Raw genomic sequence first — 20772 nt, forward strand, 5'->3', positions numbered from 1 at the left:
TTGACGTAAAAGTAATTTCTCTGTATCATTATGTCAGTTTTCACTATTATTGGCAATAAAACAAATTACCATGGACACTAAATGAGTTTATTGACAGAAAAGATTAAAGAACGTTAAAAAGTTATAGAGATATTTCTTCATGTTGCAAAAGGTATATATGTAAAGTAGGCACAAGTTATTGACTCAAAGTAGATTCAAAGATATCGCTGCGAAAAAACTCTAAGAATATTTATACAATATCTTAACATTATGTCAATTAACATACACAATTTTGACCAATGATTCACATCAAACTATCATCTTGTTTGAAGCATATTAACTTTTTTTCCGAGTGTCAAATTCACAAGTTTATAAAGTAGAAACCTATTATAAATAGTGCTTATAGTACTTATAAGTTATCACTAATACTCATACCTACGTGATTAATAAAGACACGTTTGAAAGAGAGTCCCTTAAAGATAACTTATACTAACAAATATTAACTTACCCTCTCTAAGTACACTTTATGTACTAGATAAATAATAGTCGTTTAACCAGACTTCAGAAAGAAAAGTAAGTCGGCGATAAAAACTATAGTTAAATGCAGATATTGACCCGAAGTTATTAGCTGTACAGCGGCCCAAACACAGTGTGTCGCACAGGGTTCTGTCATGGGAATCACAAATCACTACCTACCTAAGGATGCCACTGACACCTCGTCCACAAAACACGGTGTGGCCGCTTAAGGCTAAGCGTATGCTAAGACGCAGGTGACACAGTTCCACGCAGTGCAGGGCAGAGCAGTTTTTGAAAAGTATAGAACGTCCTTAAAAGTGACATTCCATTTCCAACTGCAGCTGCAATACTGTTCATTTTCTATGGAAATTGACAATGACAGCGACGCGTTTCCATAGTAAAATGAACAGTATTGCAGCTGCAGTTGGAAATGGAATGTCACTCTTAGATGCGCTAGCTGCGGCGCAAGGCGGGCAAACAAATTTTGTACGGAGCATTAAAAATCGTCAAATTTAACCCTGACTAAAGGCGCAGGTTTCGTCAGAGTCGTAAAGGTGATTTTGTAAGGGTAAGTATGTAGATAGCCTAATAAGCTGTGTTGACGTTGGCGATGCGACCGAGCTGGAGCTGGCGCACGGCGTCTTGGCGCGACAACGCAACGTGCGAGTGAGATGACCAACCTGGAACAGTTATTATAGAATAAAAACAAAAACAAAAGAAAATCAGCCGATATACGTCTCACTGCCGGGCGCTGGCCTTCCCTCATACGCGAGAGAGGGATATTATAGATAACTATCCTAACGTTGACCCAATGCGTATTGTGGTCACACATATACATCTTCGAATTTATTCACAATTTCTATTTAATAAATTGGATTGAAATATAAAAAGTAGGTGAGTTGATCGTGACGTTTCCATATTAGCAAATCGTTTTGACAGTTCTAAAAAAGAAGCTGATTTGACTAATAGCAAAGTAGCCAATTAAACCAGATGGCCGATTTTTGAATTTTGATATCCCTTTGATAATACTTATTTCCACTAGTAGGCATTTAAATACTAAAATAATAATATGTAAATAGGAATAATAAGTATATGTGCCAAATGACGAATTAAGAAACTTTAGATCTAAGTCTCTTTTTCAATATTTGACCATAATGCACCGAAGCGTAACCACTTACCTAGTCTACGCTTTCTCAATGGGTTCAAAAACTGCATTGCCATATAATCTAGAACTTTCCAATCAACTCCTAGCACTATGCTATTGCAATATTCTAGTCATAGATCATTGCTATTCTTATTCCTTAAGCACCGGGGTAGCCGATGGTATAATTTAGGTATTATGAGTTGTGTAAATTGTACTTATTATGTAGATAATTAATCAACGCCAATATCGTCGATATCAATCGGATTTGGACGTTATTGATAATCTACGGATATGATGGTCGTTCTTGTCTACGTGACAGCATGATAAAACGTTGTCCGTCACTTTCTATCCCGCGGTGTTAAAAAGTTACAGTTATTTTATCACATGGATAAAATCACGCATAATACGCAGGAAGATTGCTGTTATTTCAAAATTTAAGATTCCATCCTTCTATGTTGGACGACTATTTGTATAGTTCGTTTTTTTTGCATTAGAAAGAAGGGAAGCGATCTTGATATATCTTTTAATTGAACAACGCTTTTTAACAATCAGTAACTTATGAAAGCAGAAGAATGTAAATGATCGTATTAAATTCATAATTGTTACATATTTGCTGTGACTTACTTTTAAAACGTGTTTTTCTAATAAAGGAAACATTTGGTATTATTAGTATTTATATGGTTTCTACGATTTAAAATTTGGGGTTATCATCATAGCTCATTACAGACTCACTCTGAGTGTTATAGATGGAACTCTTCAAGAGTACAGTCTTGCCATCCGTGGAAGCGGTACCTCCCGGGGCAGGAGATTGGACCTCAGCGGCTCCTGACAAGTTCACTGATGCGGAGCAGTTCACGCGCGCCGGGTAGTCGCAGATACCCAGCTCCTAGAAATATGAGAGTGACATTTAGAAAAAGGAATGTGGAAGAACGTCACCGTTTTTTCGTTTGATTTTTGCCACTTTGATATCATATTTTTTGTACCTACAAAAAAATAATATGTAAGTAATAATAATTCAAAATTTGTCAAATTTTTTTGGCGACTCTAAACAACAGAAGTTTACTCATATTTCAGACAAAAACTGATATGAATTTTAGACATACCAAGCAGCTGATTTTTGGTTAGAGGGGCCATACAGCTATAAAGTATGGGAGGGTCTAAGACGACTTAATTACTAAAATTATTGAGATATCAGTACGTATGATGTTGAATGCTCGGTCCTTGGTCCAACTGATATCATATTGAAGACATGCCTTGGGGCCTTGGATGCGAACGGACGAACTGACGAAACGAATAGCTGCGTGCCTTGTAGTCTCCTTATGGTAATAGGTAATTATTATGTTAAAAAAGCAATTAAATAAAAAAGCGGTGGTGGCCTAGCGGTAAGAGCGTGCGACTTTCAATCCGGAAGTCGCGGGTTCAAACCCCGGCTCGTACCAATGAGTTTTTCGGAACTTATGTACGAAATATCATTTGATAGTTACCAGTCACTTTTCGGTGAAGGAAAACATCGTGAGGAAACCAGACTAATCCCAATAAAGCCTAGTTTCCCCTCTGGGTTGGAAGCTCAGTGGCAGTCTCTTTCGTAAAAACTAGTGCCTACGTCAAATCATGGGATTAATTGTCAAGCGGACCCCAGGCTTCCATGAGCCGTGGCAAAAATGCCGGGATAACGCGAGGAAGAAGGAAGTAATTATTATGATAGCTTACCGTATTAAATACGAGTTCGTTGGGGCACTGGAAACGCACGGGCAGACGGTTGACGCAGACGAAGAACTCGCCGCAGCTCCACTCGCTGCGGAACGCTTCGAACTCGCTCGCGCAGCGGATCGGCGCCGGCGCAGGGCGTTCTTTAGCACACCAGAAAAATATTAGAATATGTACTAGTAAAGCGTAAAGGATGAATCACGTTAGGCCGGGTCGTGTCCGGGACGGAGATTCAACACGTGATCACCTGTCATAGAAAATTAAGTGCCAGAAGCTCCGGTCTAACGTGAGTCATCCTTAATTCGTATCGAAGGATTTTTTAAACTATGAAATCTGAATGTATTAGTGTAGTCAAATGGTAAATAGGCATAAAATAAATTACTCTTTCGCTCTTATTTTATTAATCAATTCACAGGAAAAATGAGTTTAATTTTATAGTATATTATAATAAAAGTTAAAGATTAACTATGTAGATGGTATCGACACGCGTTCCGTTGCGCAATCAACCTGCTTCATTACAACTTCATTACTTAACGTGGCATTTCCACAGTTGACGACACCTGCTAAACTAAGTTCACAATTTCATTTCCTTACACAATAATTGCGTGTGAACCAGGTGTCGCTAACCTTTTGACGAGAAATTATACTACTACGTAAACTATGAACCAATATTGTAAGAGCTACGAAAACAGATCACATTGTATCAAATTTCAAAGAAAAGACTAGGGGGAAAGGTTATTTAAATATATAGTTCGACAATGCTTACCTATTGGCACCTTACCTTTTTTCTTGGATTATTTTTTATGCTGTCAGTAAAACTAAACTAACTGCACTATTCTATTACTAATTCGTGGATATTTATCAACACCCTATTAACATTCTGAATTAGTCGAAGTATATTTACCAATTATTCTCCTATTATTACAATCCACCCTCTGCGGGTAGTCGCAGTACCCTTCACTAGAGAACAGCAAGCCGCTCGGGCACTCCTGTTCAAAAGCAAAACCGTCCCAGCAGTTCAAAAACACGCTGCACAGCTTCGGCGAGGGAATCTGAGCTCTCTTCCCGAGGCATAGATCATTTTGTTCAACGACAGGGTCTCTCGGCAGGAGCAACAGCTTGTTTTGCATGATCGGGTCTTGGGCAATCTGGTGTATTACTTCATCTGATACTGGGATCATGTAGGTCGTCGGTCGGCCGAAGGACTGTATTGGCTATGAAGTAAAGAGCACGTGTGAGTGTTCTAATAGTTATTTACGATACAAGTACGGAAAAGAGGAAATTAGAAACGAGTAAATTAAAACACGACCGAAGGGAGCGTTTTTAAATCGACACGAGTTGCGAATTACCTATTCTCACGTGTATCGTACGTTTTACAGAACGTATTATGGTCCCGTAAACTTTTGACATACGTAAATATATGCACGGAAAGTGCTCTTTCCCGAAAGTAGGACCATATGTACTGTAAAGAGATTTTATATTTAATTTTATTTACCTAGGATATTTTGTACGATTTAGGTAGAAACAAGATTCAACAGCTTGTAATTCTAAAGCACAGCATAAATGCATAGCTCTTTGTTCCTAACAATTTAGATAGGTACTAATTAATTTATTTAATATAATAGATTAATTAATACTTACGCGAATAAAGTTATAAAATGGTTGGAAAAACGATCCGAAAAAGGGGAACTTTTCCATCTGTTCCGGAAAGTCACGAAGAGGATTGTTGTAAGTTTGGATCAGGTTGCCTTGTTCGTCGTAAACTGAAACAAAATTAATGGTAAGTAAGGCTCTACTTAAAGGTTCTGAAACGTCTTACAAATGTATCGTATAGAGCCAAATGTCGATATTAAAGCGTCCATAAATATCTAGCTAATAAAAAGAAGAGTGGTGCCTTGTACACTAGATTTTTTGTTGTTAAATACTCCTCCTTACATAGCGGAAGCAGTTATAAAGTTGACCCAAATTTTTTTTATTAAGCTATGAGCTTCATCACATATGTTCCTTGAGTAATTCTAAGCATTTCAAGCCTGGGAGGCAATAAGAAATGTGTTTCTACTCGGATTTGTAATGGATTCAAACTTTCAACCCCTTTGTAACACTGTTAGGGGATGAATTTTACAAAACGCTGAAATTACTTTTCCTGTCTTTTAATAATATCCCCAAAAACAAAGATTCAAGTCCCGTGTTCGAAATTTATTTTAATATCCATACAAACTTTCAACCCCTTTTTCACCACCTTAGGGGATGAATTTTCAAAAACGCTAAAATTCGTTTTCTTGTATTTTAATAATATATCGTTTTACGAAGTTTCAAATTCCTAGCTTAAAATAAAACTTGAACCCCATACAAACTTTCATCCCCTTTTTAACCCCCTTAGGGGCTGAATTTCTCAAAATCGCTTCTTATCTCTTGTACACTTTATAAATGTAATCTAGTGTGCAAATTTCAACTTTCTATCTTTTGTAGTTTCGGCTCCGCGTAGCAAAAATCTCCAACCAAATTTTTCGCCTTATTACGTTTTTCTTGTAAAATTACTATGAAACTGAAAAAAACAAATATCAGCAATGAATTCTACATCTTTGGTTTATACGAAAATGATACCAAACTTGCCCTAGTACACACCAGGATCAGAATAGATTTTTTTTAAAGATGACGGGTGGCGGCCGTCTTTGTACCCCACCCTCCCCCCCCCACCCCAGGCTAGAAATGCTTAGAATTACTCAAATATCAGATGTGATGAAGCTCATCTATCTATCTATCTATCTATCTATCTATATATCTATCTATCTTCTATATCTATCTATCTATCTATCTATCTATCTTCTATCTTCTATATCTATCTATACATATAATAAAGCTGAAGAGGGTCGAAAGTCTGTACATGGAAGATATTTGAAAAAAAGTTGGTTGGGGATACTTAGAATCGATAACAGAACACGTTCCAACAGTTTTTAGAATTTTTGTCTGTTTGTCTGTTTATCTGTTTATCTGTTTATCTGTTTGTCTGTTTATTTGAACGCGCATCACGTGAAAACGGCTGAACGGATTTTGATGCAAACTTTACTAATCTGTCGAGAAAATCTCCGGCCAGGTTATAGGCTATTAAAATTCAACCCCTAAAAGGGGGGGTAGCCACAACCCTCGCTTGATTTAAGTTTGCCCCTGAATCTTATGGCGCTACTTATGAAGGAGGGGCAAACTTTTTTCAAATATGTGCTACCACTATTGAGTACCCTGGTAAACTAACAGATGGCGCTGAATTTAATACGTAGTGACATGAATAGCCACCGAGGAAGGTTTTTGCCAAATTAACTCTGAGTTTAGATGAGGGGGTACGGACATCAACAAATTTAATTGAATAATTATGTGCTGGCGCTAGGCCGGGAAAACGCTAGGTCGAAGAAGAATTATGTCGAATTAGGGCGTTTTCAGAAATAAATATCGAAAACCCGATTTTCACAGATCCCGGTGTTTTTGGGTTCTTTCAACTCAGAATCACTAGCATATTCAATTCTGATGATAAAATAAAATGTCCCAAAAATTTGTATGAAAATTGTACATTCCACTACGTCACGCACATACAAGTGGAAAATTATTTCATACTAAAACGTGACGTAATGGAATGGACATTTTGGGACATCTTTTTTTAATGGTGGGATGGAGAATGCTGTCGATTCTGAGTAGAATGAGCCCAAGAACGTCCAGATGGGAAAGAATCAGGTTTTCGATATTTATTTCTGAAAACGCCCATTAATAATATACAACAGGAAATTATAAATGTTATAATTTTTTTAATAAAAAAATACAGCGTAATGTAATTTACTATTTTTTATATATTTAGCAGCTTACTGACACAAACCGAATTCCACGCGGTCGGAGCCGCGGGCACAGCTAGTAGCTTAATAAAAATGTTTTGGGTCATGTATGGCAGAGATACATAACTGATTCCAGTAACACAAGCATTACGAATCCAATTAAACAATAAAAGACGAAAACAACAACGTAACATATAAGCCACGAAATAGTCTAGTCTAGACTCAACATGTGCTAGCCTGGCTGGGCTAGCGCTGGTCTTCCATTGAACTTTAACATTCAAATTAAACATACCTTAAAGCATTCCATAAAGGTCATTGAATTACGTCCTCGAACCTATAGACCTATCCGATTCATCAAATACAAAGTCATCCTAGCAGCATGTTCGTACCACGAACAATATAAATCAAGCGTAAAGCTGCAAATCACCCTTTATACACCGCACCGCGCCTTGTCGTGTTCTGACAGTCCGATAAAATGTGCAACTATACAGGGAGGATCTAAATTCGGCTCTAAAATTATAAAAATCAAAACCTCTGCTATAATTATCGCGCTTTTGAATTTAGAAACTTTATATGTGGCGTTCCACGGGTAAAGGTACCTTATGGCGGTTGGCGCTTAAAACGCTATTATTAACGCCGCTCAAATATTATTCAGGCGCTATGCGACGTAAGCGTCAGCCGCCATAAGGTACGTTTTACCGTGGAACGTCGCATATTATTTATATAAGAGATCGAATTTTAAATTGAGTTTACGGTTGAACAAGTACCGGCGGGGCTTAGAGGTTATAAATAATAATGAATAAGAAATTATTGTTAACAACAATAAACAGAAGGAGAGGCTGGGAACAGGCGGATGTTATTTAAAACAATTATACACTACATCTACCTAAACGTACACTAAATTTTGAAATAGCTTTCTTTTACAGAATTATACTTAAAAGATACAACATGAACTCAAAACTATGTAAAGGAGTCTGCCGTTGAATAATCTTACTAAACCGTCGAGTATCTGAACGAGTACCTCGACCTGTTGATCAGCTCACACCCTGTATACTCCCGACCACGACCTGAACACCCCGTTCGAATGAACAGCGGATGATGAATAGCGAACTTTAAATCTTACACCATTACTCATTAAGGACATAATATATGTGCAGGATATTTTCCTTTTTTGCTGTCATGACCGTACTTAGTGTACGATATATGTATACAATAAATATTACATGATTATAAGTAAGGGGAAAACATAACTATGTAAGGGAAAGTCCTTGGGTATTCATGTCTTTGCAGTTAAATTATATGTTATCTAATAGCACCAGTACGACACAAGTACGAAAAATAGGAAATTCGAAACGAGTGGCGATAAAGTAAAACACGACAGAAGGGAGTGTTTTAAATCGACACTTTTCCTTACAATTTTAAATGCTCCTCTTACAATAATTAAATATCGAGAAAGTGGCATAGCTTTGGTGGACATACCTACATAAATTTGTGTCAAAATATTTTATATGGATAAATGTTAATATCCAGAGTGGAAAATAAGGGCTAAGTTTGTATGAAAAGGCGATATCGCGCGGTGGTCCACTTTTGTCTTAACGCAAATACACTGCAGATCAAATGCAGTCAAAAAAATATGTTGTTTAAGACTTATTCTATATTAACCCTTAAATGCATGATCTTTTTGCCCGAAATTTATATATGTATCACATAATTGTTTGCCGATTCTAGGAAAAATAGTAACAAAAATATAACTTCGATTTTCACTGCGAAATCAGTGTTAGAAGTTGAATTGGCTAAATCATATTTATGTAATATGTAATTTTCAGTAATATATAAATGATTTTTTTTACTACCATTAGAAAGGTACACTATTTGTGATAAACGTATGATAAAGTTATTAAATATAAAATAATTACATACCCCGAAAAAACCGTTCAAAATCACATACTAAAAATTATCATCTTGTGGATTTTTCCAAGTTGCCGACTTTTCGTCTTAAAACGAATTTAATTTTTATAAATTAAAAATATTGCGTAAAAATAACCCTTAAATCATCACCCTATTAATTGACGTTTAGTATAAAGGTGCGTTCAAGAACGTAAGCCTTTTTATTTTAAAACTGTGAGCTGTCTAATGGTTTGTAGACATTTGGCAACACTATGCATTTCAGGGTTAAATTTAATCGTCTTTACAAGGCACATTGAACTGGTTTAATAATTATAGGTACATATTATATTCAATTTCTAATTTTTTTTCAATATTCAAGTACCTACCCTAAATATTAGCAGCAGCCATACTCTGCGTAGTGCAATATTAGGTCATACTTTTATTATGGGACCAATGCCATAATGGCGAAAAAAATTTGGCTATTTCATACATTCCGGCTGATGTGATGCCGTTGATTTCTATGGGACAGCCAAATTATAACGCGATTTCGGCATTGGTCCCATAATAAAAGTTCTTCAGTTTAACCAATAAATTCATACTCAGATTATGGGTGGTGAATAAAATTTCACCCTGTATAGAAAACACGTTAAAATAATAACATATAAAAAGTAACACAAGTAAAGAGAGGCGGTCGGTAAAACAGAGATTCCCTGTTAAATGATTATAGATAGGTAGGCATAGGCAGGATAGACAAATATAATACATATAATAATTATAAGAAGGCTGGCAATCTTTTTTCATTCCGAGCTGCGTACGTGTACACTGTATACAGTGATATCTTCAAAAAGGTCAGAAATTCTTAATAAACAAATTACATAAGCTAGCTAGCAAAGTGACTATATCCTCATAAAATAAAAAAAAATAAAAACGAAAAGCATACTCACAAAGCAATCTCTTATGGCGATTTCCATTCGCTGTTTTTTCCAGCAAGGGATTCGCACAGACCAAATGGACCAACGCAACTAGCACAACTATTTTCATCATAGTGACGATGTAAAATCAGGGCCTAAGGGTCCAAACGCAGCCTGGACAATGTCAGGGACAACCCGAGATCCTAGCTTTTATAGCATCGCCAGTACAAACAAGTACCTCTATATGAACATACGTGGGCTCTAGTTTAAGCCAGGATGAAAGTTTATAAGGATACGACGATTACGACGTTTACGATATTTTTATAGTTAGCGGTCTCGTACTTTTATAGGCACAAGATAACTTGAGGCATATTATTGTTATGATTACTGTCAATTGGTGTAAAAATGTTTATTTACATAAAATCTTCTAGTGATTCAATTTCTTGTGTATTCTTTATACTTACCTGTATAGTTAACGCTTTTGTTAGTCATATAGTCCGGGAGCCGGCTGCATGAAACAAACCTCATCAAAAAATAGAATATACCTACCCTGTAGAGGTACCTGACATTTAGTAGCTTCCAACGCACTTGGTCGGCCTGGGCTAAACCTGGCAGATTTTGTACAAATGGCCAAAACGTTGGACAAAAATTCATCAAAAAAAACCTCATCGAAAAATAGAATGAAACTTGTATGGTAGGATACCTGACCTTGAGGACAGTAAAAAAAAAGTGGTCGGCCTCACCTTAGCCTGGCAGTTTTTGCAGTCCGACCAGATTTATTGGGTCACGTGAGAGCTACAATTTACCTCATCGAAAAATAGAATGAAACAAACGGATTATAATAGCTAAAATAAGCCTGTTGACGTATGTCTTGGTCGGCCTCACCTTAACCTGGCAGTTTTTGCAGTCCGACCAAATTTATAAAAAAATCATCAAAAATTTTTTATCGAAAAATCGTATGAAACTTGTATAGTACGATAGCTGCCTTTGAGTACAGTAAAAAAAAAGTGGTCGGCCAAATCCTGTGTTGGCAGGTTCCTGTGTCCGACCAATTTTGTGGTACCACGTAAGAGCTACAATTTACCTCATCGAAAAATAGAATGAAACAAACGGATTACAATAGCTGAAATAAGCCTGTTGACGTATGTCTTGGTCGGCCTCACCTTAACCTGGCAGTTTTTGCAGTCGGACCAAATTTATAAAAAAAATCATCAAAAAAATCTTATCGAAAAATCGTATGAAACTTGTATAGTACGATAGCTGCCTTTGAGGACAGTAAAAAAAAAGTGGTCGGCCAAATCCTGTGTTGGCAGGTTCCTGTGTCCGACCAATTTTGTGGTACCACGTGAGAACTACAATTTACCTCATCGAAAAATATAACAAACGGATTATAATAGCTAAAATAAACCTGTTGACGTATGGCTTGGTCGACCTTACCTTAGCTTGGCAGTTTTAGCAGTCCGACCACCAAATTTGTGGTACCACGTGACAGCTACAATTTACCTCAACGAAAAATAGAATAAAGCAAACGGATTATAATAGCTAAAATAAACCTGTTGACGTATGTCTTGGTCGGCCTTACCTTAACCTGGCAGTTTTTGCAATCCGACCACATTTATAAAAAAAACATCAAAAAATCCTTATCGAAAAATCGTATGAAACTTGTATGGTACGATAGCTGCCTTTGAGGACAGTAAAAGTAAAGTGGTCGGCCTCACCTTAGCCTGGCAGTTATTGCAGTCCGACCAGATTTATGGTACCACGTGACAGCTACAATTTACCTCATCGGAAAATAGAATGAAACAATAATAAACATAAATAATAAAATAAACCTGTTGACGTATGTCTTGGTCGGCCTTACCAAAACCCGACAGTTTTTGCAGTCCGACCACATTTATAAAAAAAATCACCAAAAAAATCCTTATCGAAAAATTATATAAAACTTGTACAGAGTCGGACCAAAAACAGTCTGCAGCGGATTTGATACCCCACGCAGTGTAAGTGTCATTTATACGTTATAATTTCATAGAAGTTGACGTTTAAATAACACTTGCACTGCGTGGGCTATCAAATCCGCTGCAGACTATTATTGGTCCGATCCTATATAAGCTATTAAGGTATTTAAAAGAATGTACACATATCACAATTTGGTATTTTATTGGGCACGAATAATTTTCAAGAGAATTACGCTCAATGTGCCAAAACTTACAGAAGTTTTACTACGATAATATTACTTAACGTAATAAAGAAGCGCATAGTGCAAGCAAGCAATAATGCGACATAAAATAGTAGAAATTAAATAAAAAGGAATTGAAAAATTCCATACTAAATTGTTGCCATGTTTAAGCATTTGACATCAAAAACGTGACAGTTACGTAGGAAGTGGCGCCCTCAATAATTTTCTACAATTTATTGTCTGACTATAATCGGTTAGTTTTGAAATATTTATTATTACTTCGGCCTGGTAAAGAATCTAAAACGAGATGAAATATTTAGCCATGAGGGTAGATGAAAACATAGCACGATTAAATGAAAAAGGTTAAAGCCAGAACGATGAAGATAAAGATCCAGGCTGTTTTCTATTTGATTGGTTAACTGATAAATGTTTCAAGTAGGTAGGTGTTTCAAATGAAAAAAAAACATTGTTTACATTTATTTAAAGATACCGACTTCTAGTATTCCGTCAAATGTGGTCAAATATTTTTTTGTAAATGTGGTCGGACTGCAAAAACTTCCAGGCTAAGGTGAGGCCAACCAAGCCATACATCAAACGGTTTAATTTAGCTATTATAACCCGTTTTTTTCCATTCCACTTTTCGATGAGGTAAATTGTAGTTGTCACGTGGTACCACAAATTTGATCGGATCGGACACAGGAACCTGCCAACACAGGATTTGGCCGACCACATTTTTACTGTCCTCAAATGCAGCTATCCATGTTTCATAGAGTCATACCTTATAGCCATACGTTTCTGGGGAATCACCTATATAGGATCGGACCAATAATAGTCTGCAGCGGATTTGATAGCCCACGCAGTGCAAGTGTTATTTAAACGTCAACTTCTATGAAATTATAACGTATAAATGACACTTGCACTGCGTGGGGTATCAAATCCGCTGCAGACTGTTTTTGGTCCGACTCTGTACAAGTTTTATATAATTTTTCGATAAGGATTTTTTTGATGTTTTTTTTTATAAATGTGGTCGGACTGCAAAAACTGTCGGGTTTTGGTAAGGCCGACCAAGACATACGTCAACAGGTTTATTTTATTATTTATGTTTATTATTGTTTCATTCTATTTTCCGATGAGGTAAATTGTAGCTGTCACGTGGTACCATAAATCTGGTCGGACTGCAATAACTGCCAGGCTAAGGTGAGGCCGACCACTTTACTTTTACTGTCCTCAAAGGCAGCTATCGTACCATACAAGTTTCATACGATTTTTCGATAAGGATTTTTTGATGTTTTTTTTATAAATGTGGTCGGACTGCTAAAACTGCCAAGCTAAGGTAAGGTCGACCAAGCCATACGTCAACAGGTTTATTTTAGCTATTATAATCCGTTTGTTATATTTTTCGATGAGGTAAATTGTAGTTCTCACGTGGTACCACAAAATTGGTCGGACACAGGAACCTGCCAACACAGGATTTGGCCGACCACTTTTTTTTTACTGTCCTCAAAGGCAGCTATCGTACTATACAAGTTTCATACGATTTTTCGATAAGATTTTTTTGATGATATTTTTTATAAATTTGGTCCGACTGCAAAAACTGCCAGGTTAAGGTGAGGCCGACCAAGACATACGTCAACAGGCTTATTTCAGCTATTATAATCCGTTTGTTTCATTCTATTTTTCGATGAGGTAAATTGTAGCTCTTACGTGGTACCACAAAATTGGTCGGACACAGGAACCTGCCAACACAGGATTTGGCCGACCACTTTTTTTTTACTGTCATCAAAGGCAGCTATCGTACTATACAAGTTTCATACGATTTTTCGATAAGATTTTTTTGATGATTTTTTTTATAAATTTGGTCGGACTGCAAAAACTGCCAGGTTAAGGTGAGGCCGACCAAGACATACGTCAACAGGCTTATTTTAGCTATTATAATCCGTTTGTTTCATTCTATTTTTCGATGAGGTAAATTGTAGCTCTTACGTGGTACCACAAAATTGGTCGGACACAGGAACCTGCCAACACAGGATTTGGCCGACCACTTTTTTTTTACTGTACTCAATGGCAGCTATCATACTATACAAGTTTCATACGATTTTGCGATAAAAAATTTTAGATGATTTTTTTATAAATTTGGTCGGACTGCAAAAACTGCCAGGTTAAGGTGAGGCCGACCAAGACATACGTCAACAGGCTTATTTTAGCTATTATAATCCGTTTGTTTCATTCTATTTTTCGATGAGGTAAATTGTAGCTCTTACGTGGTACCACAAAATTGGTCGGACACAGGAACCTGCCAACACAGGATTTGGCCGACCACTTTTTTTTTACTGTACTCAAAGGCAGCTATCGTACTATACAAGTTTCATACGATTTTTCGATAAAAAATTTTTGATGATTTTTTTATAAATTTGGTCGGACTGCAAAAACTGCCAGGTTAAGGTGAGGCCGACCAAGACATACGTCAACAGGCTTATTTTAGCTATTATAATCCGTTTGTTTCATTCAATTTTTCGATGAGGTAAATTGTAGCTCTCACGTGACCCAATAAATCTGGTCGGACTGCAAAAACTGCCAGGCTAAGGTGAGGCCGACCACTTTTTTTTTACTGTCCTCAAGGTCAGGTATCCTACCATACAAGTTTCATTCTATTTTTCGATGAGGTTTTTTTTGATGAATTTTTGTCCAACGTTTTGGCCATTTGTACAAAATCTGCCAGGTTTAGCCCAGGCCGACCAAGTGCGTTGGAAGCTACTAAATGTCAGGTACCTCTACAGGGTAGGTATATTCTATTTTTTGATGAGGTTTGTTTCATGCAGCCGGCTCCCGGACTAATAACCATAACTCTAAATATTGTAATTTTTTCTTTCGAAATTCTAACTCTTTGCTATAAGTACACATATTTTCATGTCGAATTGAAACTGTCGTGAGACATAGGTACTCACTGAAGCTAATTTTACGATTTTAAGTCACTCGCGCGACATATTTCGGAGAACCTAGCAAACATGACGCGCGAGTAAAAATACGTGAGATTAAACCGTAATTTTTTTTTTCATGTCTGTATTTATATTTTCAAAAAGTCAAAAATAATGAGTTCTTTTACGGTGCTTATTTACTAATCACCACATAATGATATCTTTTTGAATTTATTTTATTGACATTATTTTAACTATTTTATCAACACTTCTATCATATCCCTCTAGGATGCCTTAAAATATCGTAAATTACGATCAACATAATTGTTTCGTAGAGCAAAATTTTTAAAAATGTTACATTTGCATATTTACCTAATGATTAGCTTCAGTCAAATTTCAAACAACTCTCATAAAAACAGCAATTTGATTATTCTATTCTAATATCAGTTTTTCATCAATTATCATTATCAGTATGATTTGACACAGACAAAGTTGCGTTGCTGGTTGTGTTTGTCTATGTTTTCCAATTACTACATATCTACATACAATCTCACACACATTGTATGCAACATGAATCCATACTTATACTTATAGGAACTTATGAAGTTCACTTATCAGTTATTACAGTAAGAATATGTGTAGTATAATTTTATCTCATTTTCTTATCTGTAGCAGTAGCAAGTTTATACTAAAAACTACTTTTACGAATGCCTTAGGCTAGGTTGACACGGCGTTAATTTTTCCCGTATACCGTACACGGCGTCTATGCGGGAAAGCCGTCTAGCCGTCTGAACGATTTTGAACGTTTCCTTACAAATTTGGCTGTCACTACGGTATTCGATAAAATCCCATATGGTATACGGGAAAAAAATACGCCGTGTGAACCTAACCTTATTCTGGGTTGTTGGGTTTATTTGTAAATGTGAATGCAGCGGCTATAGCAGGTTAATTTTATTTAAATAATATTGTGTGAAACACATAACACGGCTAATTTAATACAGAAGTAACAGAAGAAGATTTACAAGTCAGCCTTTTCATAATTGAGGGTTCGGATAATCGAGATCCGGATAAACCAGATTGTGCAGTACTTCATAAACAAGGCGTTTTGAGCTTACCTAGGTACTTGTATTTTTTACCCCGATTATGCAGCGGAATCTATGTATGACTGCCTCTTTCGCCACGGGATGTACCTATACCATAAAATATATTCAATACATGTATTCCAGATAAACATCGTGTATTTCTTCAATAGCATGTATTTTAGAAAGATATCTGGTGTTCTATCACGAGTTTATAGAACGAATCGGGTACTAAGCATCCTGCTACATGATAAGGCAGTGTAATCAAGTATTACCTTTGATTTTTGCTTAGACGAGTCGAATTCTTTTGCCGACCACTTTAATTTCGCAGATGGGAGACTTGAACCCACCGCTTGACCCATTTTACTAAAAACTGTAAACATTATTATTTTATATTTATTTTATCAGCAATTCAGCACTCCCTTCTCATGGAAACTACACCTGTAATATGCATGCATGACATAAGTACCTATATATACTATTTCAAAAAACAAATGTTTTGATTTTGGCTAAGTTTACTGGACTAACTGCCCCTACCCTTGCGATGCCTCGATTTGTTTTCATATCTGCACATTTGTTATACTACTTACTCCGACTACATTTTCTTATATCACTGCTCCTGCCGACGACATCGTGTACACGTCGTAATACTGTTTCGACTAAAAGGCTCTAAATCAAGCTTATTTTCTTCTTCTTCGACCTAGCGTTTTCCCGGCCTAGCGCCAGGGTCCGCTTTCCTGCTCAGTCTTCTCCACTTTGCCCGGTCTTCGGCATCCTCGGGTGTGAAATTGTTCTCTCCCATGTCCGCTGTCACGACGTCCAGCCAGCGCTTCTTGGGCCTACCGCGTGATCTAGGGCCTTGGACAGTAAGATTGAGGCATCTATTTCCGATGTAGTCTACCGGTCTGCGGCGTATATGGCCATACCATCGGAGGCGACTTTCCTGCTAAATCAAGCTTATTTTATTAAAATTAAAATATACTTATGTGTAAAAAGGAAAAAACATAACACCATTCAGGATCACGTAGGTATGTAAGCGCTTTGACCAATTATTGGAGTCGCTAAGCAGTTGGAATTACATTTAAGATCTTTCTGTACAACACTGCTATATCGCAGATCGCTGCCAAGTACGATTTGTATCTTGATGGAGAGCTCGAGAATGCCATTATTCACTTTTATCAGAAGGAAAGTGTTTTTTATTTTCTCAAATCTGGCGGGTCTATTATGGTCGTGTATTAATATTTTTTATCATTGGGGATAGGACGTCGCGTTCTGATAGGTAAGTCTAATTCATAGCGATCAATACATTCCTGCGATATCAGATTTTTGTATTAAATCTAGATTTTTTTTATAATAGAACTTAAATATCGAAATAATATTAATTTGCAGCTTGACTGTTACCTTTCTGTTCTATTCAGTTTTCTATCATAATCATAACATAATATCTTGATATTAGATTTTTTAAATATAATTACGAGCACATCCTACTCGTTAATATCTAGATTAAATATATAGTACTTACCTAACGTACAAACTTAAAAATAAAAGAATCTTTAATGCCCGTCATTTATATTAATATTGCTTTAAAACAAAACATAAGCTCTAGTCCCATAAAGTACATTTTAGTACGGAAAGCACAATCGTTTGCTAGTTAGTTTGTATCCTAGAACACTGTGGGCGAACAGTGGGTGCTATGTCCGAATGCTCTTATTAAGGGACCCTCGGTTTTGTAAAGAAGGGTCTAAGTCACTTGAGGTTTACTGTAACATTTGTCATTTTATGTAGAAAACGAATTGTTCACTTAATTATACTAACGCCTACGAAGCCCTTCATTAGTACTGTTAATTGCGATTGAATTCGCATCCCTTTAGAGGAATGTCCTTACATACTGACTCTATTTCTGGTACAACCCCGCACGGTAGCAAATTTACATACACGATTGTAGTCTATAGGTAAACGGTGCGTATAGGATTGGTTTAATTTACATAGCTTTTAATTGGCTACTATTTTTGGAGCTGATTGTGAGACCAAAAATAAATATTTTGATGTACTTATGTAAAGGAAGTCACTCCGTTTATGGCTAGGAAAATGCGTTTTCACATCAGATTAATGTATAGTTATCTGTGTCATATAAATACATAAACTTAAATAAAGTTTCAAAATTATACGGCTCAAAATCAGAAGTAGGTTAAAATGGAGTATTAAGATATTATTATTGTTACAGTTAACAAGTGAAGTTAATAGAAATATGTTAAGAATTTTTTATAGCGTATATATTTGTTTTTGATAGCGACTGAGTGACTGAACTGAACACAAGTATTCGAAGCGGAAAATCTTGATTGATGAAAGTGTGATTTTTGCTCATGCTATGCCTATTCCAGCATATAATCCAGTCATGCATTAGCTTATAAATATAATATACCTATCATATTAATATTTCAAGGAACAAATGGGTACTATTTAATTTAAATCTTGCATATTTTTTGTCAAACCATTCAGTACCTAATTTCATTCATAAGTGTGCACATGGCTTCCATACAGCCATCAGCCAGCCCATATTACCACGATTATGACGTCATCACGTGTCACTTTCTCAAGTTAATTTTGCTCCAGTTATTATGTTCACGTATTGCATAAGTCAACTTTATAAATTCGCGAGAAACATCTATATTTCGCTAAGTACACACAGAATTACATTTTCACTTTCAAATATAGTATAAATTTGCATTACTTTCCAACATGTGATTCTATAGTCAAGTGTGATCGTATTTTACATAATGTAAAACATAACAATATTGAGATATCCAGTCAATGCCTTAGTTTAGAAATTTTTCCTTATCTAAGCTCTTTTCGGTTGCATTACGATCTTAGGAACCTGCATGGGGTCCGCTAGAATACTAATCAAAAATCTTTATCTTTAGCTAATCTTACTCTCAGAAAAAAATACTTTTATATTAACATGGAGGCCAATTTGAACAACATTCCGATATTTCGTGGTTGTGTTACGTGTTGTTTTCTTATTTTATTTTTTACACACACACCACCACACCACAATTTTAAATCAAAATTTAAGTTCCAATTGGCCTCTGTTATTTTTGAGCAACAACCAACCAACTCTAAAGGCAATTAATATTTATTGACTAAAGTCTGTGAAGTAAAGTCTCTAAAGAGTTGGTCCGTTTTTTGCAAGCCAACGGATCGCTGAAATTAGAGTATTTGAACAAACGATTCGCGGAGTGAAACCGTCTCGAGATGTGCACTTTCTCGCACGCTCGACGAAAGCAACATTTGCGTGCACGCAACACTGCCCACTGCCCACTGCTGGGACTATTTTTTATACTACCGTAGCCTATAGACGCTTGCAACTCCAGAGGTATTACATGCGCGTTGCCAACCTTTTAAAAATCTGTACACTCCGTTTTTGAAGAACTCCATACTGTAGATGTAGACAGTGGCGTAGCTAGGCGTGGGCGAAGTAGGCCCTCGCTCACGGCCTCGCGATTCAAGGGGGGCCTCGCGCGAGGCCCCTTCGGGCACAGTGAAAGAAAAGGGCCTCGCAGATGTGATTTCGCCCTTGACTAGATTAGTTCACGCAACGCCACTGGATGTATGACATTGTAGACAATGTAGACCCTCGGGAAAACCTCGAAATAGCTCATTCCACAGCCAGAGCGTCTGCGGGAGGAAATTCCTAATTGCCTTACGTTATTTTTTTGGTGAACATTAATGTGATTATTTCAAACATAAACTTCTAATAAAACTGGTTTCTAAATAATGGAATAGCCCATTTTACATGCAACGAAGTCATTAAAAATGCAATAAAAACGTAATCATTCCTGTAAATAGTCTGCTAATTAATACCAACCCACAATCCACATAACAAGTTGCTTAATTGCTACACACATTTGCTAGTTATCTGATATAATAGTGATAATTCTTTGAACCCGTTGTAAAAATAATATTAAAAATTCATTGGAGAAACCTTAAAAAATTAAAGAGGTTTTTCACGTATCAGTAGCGAATAAAAGAGTAATAAAAGAGTTACAGAAGTAAAGTACAGTAGCGAATAAAATAACGCACTAACAGTAGATACTGTGGCAGATAGGTAGGTGTGAATATTGATATATTATCTCTAGATAGTTTGTGCAGACACATCTACAGACATATCTATTAGAGAATGGATATTTGATATCAATTTGACCCGTAGAACCAAAAAGAAAAACAAAAAAAAGGAGGAAAGTTTTTTAACTTTTCTCCGTTTTCCCACACAGAAATTCACACTTTTTCACAACATCTTTCATTCCATTCTTCTTTCATTTTCACAATTCTTCACGAAATTCACAAATTTTCACGATGATGTCATCAATTTTTGGGAAACAAAAATTTGTTCAGACACCTATCGTGTGTGGTATTAAATGAAAGAGCTTTTTGAGCCGATTATTAATATATATCATATCTTTGCTATTTGTTTTTCTAAAAGGTACAAATTTTAATGGGCATTACAAGAAAAAAGTCCTAATTCCAAGAAAGCTAGTTTCCCTTTATAGGTTGAAAACTCAGGTTAGCGTGTGGGCAAGAAGGTGCGGAAAGCAGTTTTACCACCGGAAAAGTTACAAGGCGGAAAAGGCGGCGCGGAAGGT

At 36.4% G+C, this 20772-nt stretch overlaps 1 protein-coding gene and 1 long non-coding RNA gene across 2 annotated transcripts in view; both read right to left on the bottom strand.

The window, feature by feature from the left end:
• The window catches only part of LOC134678651 (uncharacterized), a 205425-nt gene that overhangs the window by 82573 nt on the left and 102080 nt on the right, over window positions 1-20772 (bottom strand). The gene's annotated exons all lie outside the window — the stretch shown is intronic.
• LOC134679162 (uncharacterized) lies at window positions 1070-10131 on the bottom strand. The gene is made up of 6 exons (XM_063538034.1): window positions 9996-10131; window positions 4988-5109; window positions 4251-4560; window positions 3350-3489; window positions 2372-2525; window positions 1070-1175 (listed from the first exon to the last, which is right to left on the bottom strand). Exons 1-6 carry the CDS (start codon window positions 10093-10095, stop codon window positions 1081-1083), a joined length of 921 nt encoding a protein of 306 aa, XP_063394104.1. The 5' UTR covers window positions 10096-10131; the 3' UTR covers window positions 1070-1080.

This window comes from Cydia fagiglandana, chromosome Z (assembly GCF_963556715.1).
Source record: "Cydia fagiglandana chromosome Z, ilCydFagi1.1, whole genome shotgun sequence".
NCBI lineage: Eukaryota > Metazoa > Arthropoda > Insecta > Lepidoptera > Tortricidae > Cydia > Cydia fagiglandana.

Excerpts from the sequence above, each read along its gene's own strand:
- LOC134679162 (XM_063538034.1), bottom strand. The coding sequence starts at position 10,095 with ATGATGAAAATAGTTGTGCTAGTTGCGTTGGTCCATTTGGTCTGTGCG. Across the intron at positions 5,110-9,995 it reads TCGCCATAAGAGATTGCTTT|TTTACGACGAACAAGGCAAC; the intron begins GTGAGTATGCTT and ends ATTTTGTTTCAG. Across the intron at positions 4,561-4,987 it reads CATTTTATAACTTTATTCGC|CCAATACAGTCCTTCGGCCG; the intron begins GTAAGTATTAAT and ends TTTACTTCATAG.